We start from the raw sequence: 13528 nt of genomic DNA, 5'->3' as shown, positions 1-13528 counted from the left end.
TTGCGGTTTACTTAACTGTGTCGACATTTGCTGCATGACTTGCATCATCTGCAAAACTAACTGCAGTGGTATGTTGTTCATCGGTGCTTTGAACAAGTTAATTGTGGTTGCTCTTGCTGTACTGAAGTTCCATTACTGCTAGTAGTAGTTAATCCATGTCGCGATTCCGTTGTTTCATCAGGTTGTTGAGCGGTAGTGGAAAGTGATCCCACTTCTGATGACGGAAATACTGGTTCCGTATTATTGTCAGCCGTGCTGACATCATTTACTTCACAGGTACTTGTGTATTCCAAAACGAAGATAAAGAATAAACTCAAATAACACAAAACTTTATTTAAGTAATTCACACAGAGATGTCCACAGTACGAACACTGGAGACGAATGTCTTTTCAGTTCAGTGCGCACCCGTTTTATAGGCGATGTGGTAGGGCGGGCGCCGTGCGTCACTTTTCTACATCGTTCGGAGCGGGTGCACGATGACTCATACTTGTTTTGCGCCGATAACGCAGGTGCACAATGACTCATACTTGTTTTGCGCCGATTCAACTATGTTGGACGGCTTTATTTAACACAAAAATTCAGTTAGACAAATGCTTTCTATCGTGACTGTACAACTAAAGCCCCGTACTTTACAAGGAAATATGAACGTTATATCCAAAATACAGCCTACATTTTAGATTTTGTGAGAGGTGTATAGATCACATTTCACAAAACACTGAAATACTGTGCCGTAACTCGCTATGTTTTAGGGTTATAGCGGGTGTTTCTCAACAATAGATACTTGAATATTGACCACAGTTTTTGGCAGGTTTGGTTAGGGGTCGTAATTCTTAAGTAGATTTAACCAAAAAACTAATGCTCCCATGCTATGGTTTTTTTGATTGGCTTGATATCGTAGAACCATTATTTTTAGTACAGTTTGATCTACTGTAAGCATAGGTCGTTATATTTTACCTTTAAAAATCAATTAACAATATATTTTTTTTATACATTTGAATATTAGTCCGTTACCTCCTGTCATGTAATTTACATGACGTATATAAAATATACTATTATAAAACGGTGTGCACCAAAACATATTATATTGAAATACCTAAAATCCAAAAACAAATACTGTATTGGGATTCAAATCTCCGAAGTTATCTGGCATAATTTGTAATGAAGGTGGAATATTTTTAAAACGACTTAAAGCTCTCGTCTATAGTAAAAGATATTTCAACGAAAATAAAACATCTACTCTGTAGATCTTGTATAAACCCAATGCAGGTAATTTAGCTAATGAAGGTTGCTTACAAAAAATATTACTTTTGTAAATATGAAATGCAAAAGGGTGAATGAAACTTTAGTTTGCGATAAAACAATGAGATCTTATAGACTGCGAAGGACAAAGCCAGGGGCCTTACTACGGTGAGCGGCTTTTCAGGATCCTGAAACGACATGCCAAAGTTCATTTGTACCCAATAACTGCATGATTCGATATCTTGAGAATATTATATAACATAAAAAAATTAAACTAGTGGCGCTACGCCCTGTCTAGCCTAGCTATCATTTGTTTATTCTAATAGCAAGGTGATCAACCTCCTCTGTCTGACACACACCGTCGAGGTTTAAGCTCTAAAATATTGTGAGGACTTCCTCACAATATTTTCACCTTACCAGCTAGTGTTAAATGCTCACATAGACAGAAAGTCCATTGGTGCACAGCCGGTTTTGGTTTATAAGGGTCACACGCTGTAGCTAACACTGCTCAACTAAAAATGCTTACGTCTCACATTAATCAAATTCTTTCTTCAGAAGCTTTTTTTTATAGAATAGGGGAGCAAACGAGCCTACGGGACGTCCTAAAAGGGGGGCAGTCATCACAGCACATAGACATTAGACTTTATTATTACTTTATATTTATTTGGTGCGTTGCTGGTATTTGCAGAAGGACTTTTTCTTTAAACAATTGATTCCACAGTTCGCTAGTTCGCAAAAAAAGTGTCTTAGAAGTGGACCATGGGCAATGGGCATAGCCAATTTAAACTCCAAAAAGTTGTCTTCAATGTGGCTGATGTTTTTTTTATATAATATGTGGTTTCAGATACAACATATTTAATTAATTAACATATTTATCATCAAAAAAATCATTTTTATAAATGGTAGTAGGGACCAAGGACATTGATACGAGAAATAATAAGTCATCTGGGACGGAAAATTTTTAATGAATGAAAAGATGACTGTGCGTTTGCTATTTACTGTGGATATAACAATTTATTTTAATTATATACGTTGTACAACGATGAAAGTAAAAACTACAATTTGTCCTCAAAATACAGATAAGCTTGTGAGGACTTCCTCACAATATTTTCACCTTACCAGCTAGTGTTAAATGCTCACATAGACAGAAAGTCCATTGGTGCACAGCCGGTTTTGGTTTATAAGGGTCACACGCTGTAGCTAACACTGCTCAACTAAAAATGCTTACGTCTCACATTAATCAAATTCTTTCTTCAGAAGCTTTTTTTTATAGAATAGGGGAGCAAACGAGCCTACGGGACGTCCTAAAAGGGGGGCAGTCATCACAGCACATAGACATTAGACTTTATTATTACTTTATATTTATTTGGTGCGTTGCTGGTATTTGCAGAAGGACTTTTTCTTTAAACAATTGATTCCACAGTTCGCTAGTTCGCAAAAAAAGTGTCTTAGAAGTGGACCATGGGCAATGGGCATAGCCAATTTAAACTCCAAAAAGTTGTCTTCAATGTGGCTGATGTTTTTTTTATATAATATGTGGTTTCAGATACAACATATTTAATTAATTAACATATTTATCATCAAAAAAATCATTTTTATAAATGGTAGTAGGGACCAAGGACATTAATACGAGAAATAATAAGTCATCTGGGACGGAAATTTTTTAATGAATGAATGAAAAGATGACTGTGCGTTTGCTATTTACTGTGGATATAACAATTTATTTTAATTATATACGTTGTACAACGATGAAAGTAAAAACTACAATTTGTCCTTCAAATACAGATAAGGCAATAAGATGAAAATAAGAGAAAATATTTTTATTCTGAGTAATTTACCAAATTACATATTGTTCAATTACATGTAACATTACCTTAATTCAATCGTAATAACAGCGCCATTCTGTATTGAATACATGAAATACAATTTGGGTCAGGATGACAGTGTAATCGAAACAGTTGTACGAAAAATCTTCTGTCAACGCATTTTAGGTGAGACAAACGTATTGTTATTGACACCGTCATCACTTGCAATGGTTGCATATCACCAGCGAATAGCCCTAAGAGGTTTCTTAACTTTATTGCTGGCAATGACTGCAGAACTTAAGTTATATAGAAGTGTAGGAAATTATGGCTGTATCATATAAAATTTCATAATCACACACATAAACGCACACATACTCAAACACACACATGTCTACTATTCACACGATACATATATTTATTATCAATAATGACTAATGGCTCTCGCGAACTTTATTTCGCCTTACTATGTTTTTTTTACTTAGCGTTTCTTTTTGGTATCGCTACTTCATACCAACCATGAAAGATTTTGCTTTGCTACCCGATAGTGTCTTTACTGCTGTGCTTTTAATAAAAACCTAAGTACTCAATAATAATATTTTTTTAAAATATTTTCTCCCTAAAAACCTCATCAGTATTCAAGGAATAAATAAAAAAATATTAGAATTGTTCCAGCCGTCTTCGAGTTTTGCGCTTAACAAAATATTAATATTTATTTATATAGATTATTTCACATGTTTTTAAATGAAACATTGTGCTCGATTGTCATTTTAATGACAGTGGAAGTAATACATACAGCATAATTTATGTCAGCTGTAATGATGCTACTGTTTTAACCAATCTGTTGTTGTGATACGTCGATATTCAGAGCATGATTTGTAATTGTACACGTCGTAAAGAACAATCAGTTGACGTTAATGTCTTGTGAACATGCGGACAACACAAATAGGTCAAACATAGGCTAATATTACTAATTACTCATAAAGCTTACTTAGGGGTCTCTGTATACAAAGCTTTGTCATCTGATAAATCAAGATAATATCTCGAGAAGATTTTTTTTTTAATGCTGTAACATTCGGTAAACTTTTTATAAATAAATTAAAACTTGGCGATTAAAAAGAGTGGCGGAAGAGAAGAACTGGCATTAAGCCAGATCATCTCTTCCGTTCTACGCCCTGGAGTTGAGAACTAGCAGTAAATGTAAAATTAGAAGCATTTAAAATATAGGGTCCTTCAAGAAAAGAGCGTACCAATTCTCAAAAGGCCGGCAACGCACTCGCGAGCCCTCTGGCATTCAGCATGTCCATGAGCGGCGGCGGTATCACTTAACATCAGAGAGCCTCCTGCCCGTTTGCCCCCTGTTCTATAAAAAAATATATATATTTCTTTTTTGATGTTACGAAGTATACATTGTGTTACCTATATTAATAAATGATTTTGATTTTGAATTATGATTCTGATCTCTCTCTCTTCAGTCGGTAGCTCATGTCTGAGCATGAACATCTGGAGTGGACAATCTGTTTCCACCGTGTTCTATCCGGCACTTGTATAGTTTTGAGGACCCTGAGTTATTCACTTGATCGGTCCATCTGGTTGGTGAACGGCCACGTGATCTTTTCCCTTGCCTTGTATGTCACGATCCGTTTCCCACCCGTGACCCACGATCAAATTCTCCAACTTCTCATTGCCTCTGCGCATTGTATGACCGACCGATATAATTCGTTGTATGGTGGTAGACGAGTCCTTACGATTCCGAGTAATGTTTTTAGAATCTTAATTATGGTAATATAAATTCCTTAAAGAAAAACTACAATGCTCTAAAACTATTCGAATCATAAGACATTTCGATCGTCGAAATCAGTCAATGGACGGAGAAGCCATGCTTCACATAACAAAAAATATGAGGTTTTCTGTTAAAATGGAAAATTTGTATTGGTATTTTCGTGTAACAAATAAAATTCTCGGAAAAGTGTGTTATACTAACAAAGTTGAGTGAACACTTTATTCAAATAAACTTTTTAGAAAGCATAATTTTTATTCACGCTTGACTATATAGTTCTACTCTATACCGAGATGTATTCTGTTTATTCGTGTATTTTCAAAGAAATATTTGAAAACAGATGAATATATTGTCATAACAAATTTGAATTAAAATCCTTTCTTATGGTGCAAGGAATTGTATCTATATTATGTTGATTAAAACAAAATGTAAGTTATCTATATACATATAAATCTGCAACTGCTGGCCAATACTGGCTCTAGGTGACTGGTGTAAGAGAAAAATGGCATACCTTGGAAGAGGCCTATACCTGTGAAGGGGATTTCTACTAAAACTTTAACTTATAGGCTTCAGATTCTGTATCTTTTTCTTAACTATTGTTGCTTTAGACAAGTAGGTAAGCCTTTAATGACACACTCCGTCGAAAAGGAATGCCCATATTTTCCTTCACCTTCACCTACACGAGCGAGTGTTAATTGCGCAGTCATTGCAGCAGTGATTCGAACGAACTACATCAGGGTTGAGAGGCGCTTGCACCAAGACTAATAGCTTTCTTTCCTAAAAACCCATAAAGGATTTGTTTTGTTTGTTTAAATTGGATAAGCCATTTATCGAGGACGAGGTACCAATAACGATGATCTAATTAACGTATGACAAACTGCGGGCTGTATTGCATCTCAATTCGTCTCATCCAGCCAAATCTTTCGCAGGAGTATTTGCCAACAGTACAACATTAATGATAACAATTTTTACATCCGTCTTGTTAAGCCGAGCGTATTTCGGCCTTTCAATCTCCATTGAAGCCTGATGAAAAGCCTCGTAATATTTTTTCGAGATTTCATAAAATTGTCAGCTATTTACATTTTCCTTCAAGTATGTTTTGTTAATTATTTATTTGAAATTTGTTGCTTGCGATTTGAATTTTTTGTCAAAAGTAAAAATTAGATTTTGAAAATGCTTATGATCATTTTTTACCGACTGACAAATATTTACGGAGAACGATTCATGTGTCCTTCACTTGTTTATTTTGTTATTTTCTTTATGTTATTGTATTTCGTATGTAATTTTACACTCCTTGCTCTCAACGTAATAATTTGTATTTTTCTTTAACAGGTTGGTCTGGAAGAGATTGCTCAATACATTTAGGTACTGAAGCAAATATTTATTAATTTATTATAACTAGTAGGTTAAAACTTACCAAGCGCCGATTTTACATTAACAATTCTTAGTGTTTCATAACCTTATCATAAATAATGGGAAAACCCAACGTGAATGGTTGATCCATTTTTGGAACAATATAATTGAAATAATTATTGTTTACCTTAACCATGAAGAATAAGGATAAAAGCTAGACTTTTCCTATGCCACATTATATTTGTTAATAATCAAAATAAGTTCTGCGGTTTAAGTCTATAAGTGACTAATTTATACTAATTCATATACCTACTAATTTAAAGAGTTACGATTTGTGTTTTACATATTAGTAATGAATTAAATAAAAACTACTAGACCGATTACAAACATTATTCCACCATTAAAAATATCCTAAGATATATCGATTAATTTCTAAATTATTTTAAATAATCCAGCCATAGAGGTTGCTCTTAATAAATTAATATAAAATGTATTATATATACTAGTAGTATACATTGCCTTTCAATATCAGAATACAAGACCGATAAATTTGTATTTATATTTAACAATAAATAAAATAATCACTGGCGCTACAACCTTTAGGTCTGGGACTCAGATTTCTGAATCTGTTTCATGATCATTTTTTTTAATTAGATATAATATAAGAGCCTTTAATTTTGTTCCCTTTGGAGTAGAGAGTTTTGGGTCTTGTGGTTCAAGTTTGAGGCTAGGGGCTAATTATTATATATTTTTTTATTATTATATATTAAACATCTGTCTGACCGTTTGACCTGTCCCTAAACTTCCATAAATATTTTTACATCAAAATTAGCCAAATCGGTCCCGTCATTCCCGAGTTTTAGTGAGACCAACGAACAGGAATTCATTTTTAATATTACTATTACTATGTAGGAAAACAAAAATAAATAAAAATTATTAAGTAACATGTATAGAAAGATATTATTATATTCAAATAGACTTTGAATTTGATAGTTAAATTTTGGAAAATCTTTAATACAGTGAATATGAATCTCCAGGAAGCAGTAATACTTTACTCTATTTACTCAGTAAAGTACGAAGATCTGAAGATTTATTACAAACTTCAATTTCCTAACGGCTCTACGTTTAATCTATTCACGGTAAAATTGAACTAGAGTTAGGGACAACGCACATCTAAACGGTGAAGTTGTCAGTTTCAAAGTGATTTTTTTTCAGGTAAAAAACTAATACCATTAAACTGTTCCTTTTAATTTATTTTCCATTTTTAATATATAGAATCTATGACTATTCTACTAATTATATATTTCAATATATAATCAGTAGAAAATAATGAAAAAACACTGTTACATTTTAATTAGCATAATAAAAATAAAATAATTATCACAAAGAATTGAATTCAATGAAAGCTTCAGAATCTCCAAAGCTTTTATTTTGGATTTCTCTTTAACACGTTCACTGCGCCATCATTTTTAAAGAACTTTCAGCTGGTGCGTTGGAGACCTAAAAGATCTCGTAACAAGCCTATCCTCTGGTGCGTTTGAGACCTAATCAGTCTCCTAAAAATACACTTTTGCAAATAATTTATATCTTCCAAAAAAACAATGACATATATTTTGAATTTTTTGTGGGTGAAAGATAGCTAATTGCTTTATATTTTGCTAGGTTCGCACGCAGTTACGACATTTGAATAAACTACAAATACCAAAAAAAAATTAGATATCGATTGTATCTCGTACCGCACCCGAAGATAGTTCAATATGTGTAGTAAGTAGTGATGGGAATAAAATAATATCTCAGTTATCGATTCTAAAAGTTTTATTAATTATGCAAAGTGTTTTTCATTAAAACATGGTAAGCACATTGATTGCTTGCACATTACGCGCAAATGGTAACAATTCGTTTAGTTTTTTTAGAAGCGTCAGTGCTGTTTAACTGCGTGTGCTCCAACGAAAAAGGTTTATCGTTAAATATTTCATAATCAGAATCACTGTCATTATTAGTCAATGGGGGGCAAATTTGAACATTTTCCAAAACAAATATTTTACTGGACGATGCAGCAGTATAATCCGGCGTTGATTTTTTGTTAGAAACCTCACCAATAAAATAGATTTTTTACACTTTTTTATCATACAAAAATAATCAACACGCTGGTATATACGCGAGTGTTATTTCCAAAACGTGCCCGCGACTTCCCGAATGTCGATTCTAGGACAACACTAAAAATCCCATCCTCCATCTCTTGCGTCTACGAGGCGTACGATTTCACGAGTACCGACATATCTCCTAACGCAAGGAATTAAAACAATTACAGTACTGTGCGTTAGGGACCTAATCCATCTCTAATTTATTTTTTAATGTCCTTGAATTCAGCTTTAAGTAGGAAGCACATATGTATATTTGTCCTGCTCATCCTTAAAGAACTTTACAAGTTACATCCTCCCGCAAGGAGTGAAAAAACACGATTATGTTCAACGCACAATACAAAAGTCCTGCAAGAGATCTGATAGATCTCGTAATGCAACGAACGTGTTAATATACACTAAAATATTTACACGTCGTATTATTAACGTTATCCGTCAATATTTAAAGTCGGTCAAAATGAAAAAAATGCATAATATCTTTTCCATTGATGGTATCCACTGCTAAGTAAATTGATAGTCAAAACCGACAAAATCGGAAGACAGTTTCAACATTAAATATAAATGTATAGATTAGCATTTAGTTACTGTTTGGAAGAATTATAAATAAGCCACCTAAGAAAGTAGTAATCAATGGTCTGAAACTAATAATTATTATCAATCGTTATCAGCGGCGGATAGATGTATTCAGCCTCTTAGTGTATTTACCAAAGAACACGCCCATACCTCGTCCGGAGTATGCAACACTATGCGAAATTAAAATTGGCCTCAGGCCAATATAATCCCATAGAGGATGTATTTATCGCCACGAGCTGGTGCTAAGTGCATTGGATGAGGTCAGATGAATTTATCGTTGATGAACTTGAGAAAAAAGGGCTCAAAATGGCGGTTTTTCATGACAAATTAAACTGCATCTAGGGGCCTCATAGCCTAGCGGTCTTATTAAGTGGCAGCTAGGTGAGGGGTACCGGGTTCGATTCCCGGTTCGAGGGCAAGTTTTAATTTAATTTAAATTTGTTCTCGGCCTTTAGGAGGGTTGTGCGGTACCGGGCGAGTGCCTAAACCGTATATGGAGGACACAGTCGAATTTCTAAAGACAAGCACGAATTATAAAAAAAATCCTATACTTGACACTGGCTAATGCACAAATCGTGCTAGAGCCATTAAAAAAATGCATCTTCTGTAACCCTTAGAGCTGTTAGAAACGCTAGTTAAAGTAAGAAATACTCTAAATACCGATATTCTATATCTTCAAGAATATTTTTACTGTGTACATTTCGATACCTCCCACGTAAGTTGTTGTATGCCACAAAAATGCTATTTTGCTTTTTTGCTGAAAAACATCCTATTATGGATCATTATATCCATTCAAAGTAAAAAAACAACAAAAACACTATTTTTAAAGGATTTGTCAGACGCATAATGTTGTAATTTTCAAACGCGAACGGAGTAGACCAATGTATATGCCTATGCATTTGTGTACGCGGGGTGCGCGGTGGGTAGAATCACGCGCTCGCGCCTCGTATTGGTTACATACAACAGACCACGCCGGACTTTCAACCAGCCGCATGCCCGTTGCCATCGCATATATTATTCGATGATTCATTGACGTAATTAGTTTACTTGTTATTTGTTATAATGAAACGTGCAAGTATTATATTATCAAGAGGGCGTCGAATATGTGATTTGCTCAATAATGCTAATATACAAAATAACAACTCCGATACACCCATTGAAAAGGACAATATTTCATTAAATGAAATAGAATTAAACAGTTACTCTGATTCAAACCTACAAAATAAGAATGGTAAGTTTCTTTTTGTATTAATTTAGTCGCATGAATTAGATTACTAACACTTTTCATAGTGGCCCCAACCTAAACTATTGTATAGATTACTTACAACAATATACGCCGGTGAGCGTTCATCGAAAATGTTGTATGTAATACATACAATATTTTACGTCTTCGTTGAAGTTAAACATTTTGTTGTATCTAATAAATACATCGTTTTACTTCGGAAATCGTTCATCAAAATGGAGTTGTATAGTGAAATGCTATATTTTACGTTGGATTTACTTTTTTTTTACTGAAAATTTACGTTGTAAGTCAAGTCATCAGTTCAAAAGTCGATCTTTAAATGGTAAGTAGGGACTGCCTCATTAGCCAGATGCATACCTAGTGCATTGTATTAGCACGCCGAGGTCTCAGGTTTGATTGCCTAAATCTGCTGATCATTTATTATACAAAATATTATTATTCTTTCAGAATCTCCATTACCAATAAGCTTTAATGAGTCGGATATTAATGAGCTAGCAAACATAATCGATGCAGATATATTTGATAATAACCTAGAAGTTGCTTCCGATTCTGAGACTGCAAATCTCGAAACATCACACCCTTCACCTTCTTGTGGTACCAATCACTTGGACTACGACTGTGATAATGATTTCTGCCCTTATTATATACAAAAGGAAAACTTATCAACTTTTGATATTTTGCCCGTACCCTCACCAGGTTATCTGTCTAGCTGCTCAACGTATACAACAATAAACAATTATAGTCCGATGTCAGATATTTCGAATAATAGCCCTAGCAGAAGCGATCGCCGTCGTCAACTAAGGAAAGATAAAGGTAATATAAGAAAAAGACATTTTAATGAATGGATAGACACTAAGAGAAAGAATTTACGTAATATGGGAAAAGAGTACATGTCAAGAAATGGTAAAATTCAAGCAAAGAGAAAGATGGGGCCGCCATGTCAATGCCGCAAGAAGTGTTTTGATAAATTAAGTGAAGGAAAAAGACAGAAGATATTTAAGAGTTTTTGGAATTTGGGCAATCGAGAAAAACAATGGATGTTTATAGCCAGCTTAGTAAAAAAGCAAAATAAACGCAGAGTCTACACAGATACCACTTCAAGACGAAAGTACACGTTAAAGTACTCATTGCCAGTAGATCATGGTGAAGATAATTATGTGGATGTATGCAAAAAACATTTCTTAAGCACTATTTCCGTCAGTGATCAGGTTATTAATAAAGCCCTAGAAAAGATGGCTACGACTACTGGAGTATTAATTCCAGATCAAAGAGGAAAACACTCAAACCACCCTGTAAAAAAGACAGAGTCTGTTATAACCAGTGTGTGTGACCATATCAAGAGTTTGCAGCCAGTTGAGTCACATTTTACTAGGCAAAGGTCAAATAAGTTATATTTGGATGGAGATTTAAATTTTCATAAATTATTTGAAATGTATAATGAGTGGCTTCAATCTAATATATATGAAGAGAAAGCTAAATCCGAACGTCTATATCGAGACATTGTAAATGAAAACTTTAAGCTCAGTTTTCATATTCCTAAGAAAGATCAGTGCGATCAGTGTCACATCTTCAGAAATATTAACGGTCCAACAGAACAGCAAGTCATCGATCATGAAATTCACGTCACTAACAAGAAGTTATCCCGACAGCTTATGAAGTCTGACAAAGAAGAAAGCAAATCTTCTGAAGGTAAAATAATTGCTGGTACTTTTGATTTTCAAAAGATTCTCAATGCACCCCATGGCCAATTGAGTATTTTATATTACAAACGGAAGCTGTCCGTCTTTAATTTTACTTTGTTCGATTTAGCAAATAAAGAGGGTCATTGTTATATGTGGCACGAGGGAGAAGCCAAACGTGGTTCTAATGAGGTATCAGGCTGTCTTTCTCATTTTATACATAAAATGCATGAACAAGGTGCAAAAGAATTTAGATTCTGGTCTGACAATTGTGCCGGTCAGAATCGCAATCGTATTGTGTTTGCGTTTTATGTTTATATTGCTCATAAGCTTAATATTACTATCAAACATACTTTTCTTGAAAAAGGTCACACCCAGGCAGAAGGTGATAGCGTACATGCTCTAATAGAACGTTCGTCCAAAAATAAACTTATTTATACACCCTTTGAATGGTTTAGCTTGGTTCGATGGGCGAAACAGGAGGGCAAACCATATAACGTCATAGAAATGAAGCATACAGATTTTTTAAACTATAAAACACTTTTGATTGGACGTAATTGGTCTAAAAATGTAAATGGGAACGTAGTTAGATGGAATAAAATAAAAGAAGTAAGTGTACGTGCAGAAGATCCTTTTAAAATTATGTATCGGTACAATTTGGCAGACAGTAATGCTATGACAATTGCTCTTAATACCAATACCCGTAGACGCCAAAGGAATAGTATGGCTGAGCTATGCCCCTTGTATACCAACCGTCTTCCCATAACTAAGGCAAAATATGACGACTTAATGAACCTGTGTCATACTGAAATTATTCCAGCTACGTATCACGACTTTTTCAGGCATTTATCTTTCGTTGCTGACGTTAATAATGACGATGAATTTTCTGATTCAGAATAAACATTAGTCTTTTCCAAATATTCCATTAATTTTTCTTTTTTCTATATTGCCTTTGATTAAGCATCTCAGGTTTTAATATTGATCTCATAAAAATAATATTTATTTCTTTTACATTGTTTTAAGGCTCCCATAAAAGCTAATTTTAGGTTTGTTAGGTTGACAATTAACACAATTGTTTTTATTTTTGAATTTCTTTATCATTATTATAAACCAATAAGTACATGCCAAAAATTATAAATAGTTTCCAAATTACTACTTTGATTTTAAGCTGATCTCATATAAATGATTAATTAAGTTCATATTTTTATTTTTTATAGTGATGTTGATTTTTGTAATTCTATTTGATTAGTCTTAAGAAGAGTTTGTAACGTTACCTACTCGTATTCTATAACTTTGTATTAAAAAGTCTTTTGTATGATTGTTATGTGTTAAAACGTCTTTTTATTATTCAGCAAAAGAAGAAGTAATTTAATTTAGTTTTAAAAGCTCACTATTTTATTTTCAAAGATTTTCTGATTAGCTTTTTAACACTGATGTTGATTCTAATAAAAAAAATTAACCTTAATAACATTTCTTTTTTATTTATTAACCTAAAAAATTAATCACCTTCAAATTGTACATTTGAATTCTGTACCTAATATAAATATAATTACCACATACAACAGAGTAAGACTTATGTTTTTCAAAGTATACAGTTGTAACTATCATATACCACAAGTGATGCTATCTGGGCGCCGCGGTATAATGTTGTTAGTCTCAGATGCAACAGCTGGTATAGCTTCTACTCCGGAGTAAAATGTTGTATGAACAATATCTCC

The 13528-nt window shown here is 33.7% G+C and overlaps 1 protein-coding gene across 1 annotated transcript; it reads left to right on the top strand.

Annotated features, from left to right (window-relative positions):
• The first annotated feature begins 9612 nt into the window (after positions 1 to 9612).
• On the top strand, positions 9613 to 13079 carry LOC125058103. Its single transcript, XM_047662139.1, has 2 exons — positions 9613 to 10119; positions 10579 to 13079. Exons 1-2 carry the CDS (start codon positions 9951 to 9953, stop codon positions 12708 to 12710), a joined length of 2301 nt encoding a protein of 766 aa, XP_047518095.1. The 5' UTR covers positions 9613 to 9950; the 3' UTR covers positions 12711 to 13079.
• The last annotated feature ends 449 nt before the right edge of the window (positions 13080 to 13528 follow it).

Source organism: Pieris napi, chromosome 17 (assembly GCF_905475465.1).
Source record: "Pieris napi chromosome 17, ilPieNapi1.2, whole genome shotgun sequence".
NCBI lineage: Eukaryota > Metazoa > Arthropoda > Insecta > Lepidoptera > Pieridae > Pieris > Pieris napi.
Note: the sequence above shows the minus strand (reverse complement) of the source record. Positions and strands in the feature narration are given on the sequence as shown.

Excerpts from the sequence above, each read along its gene's own strand:
- LOC125058103 (XM_047662139.1), top strand. The coding sequence starts at position 9,951 with ATGAAACGTGCAAGTATTATATTATCAAGAGGGCGTCGAATATGTGAT. Across the intron at positions 10,120-10,578 it reads AAACCTACAAAATAAGAATG|AATCTCCATTACCAATAAGC; the intron begins GTAAGTTTCTTT and ends TTATTCTTTCAG.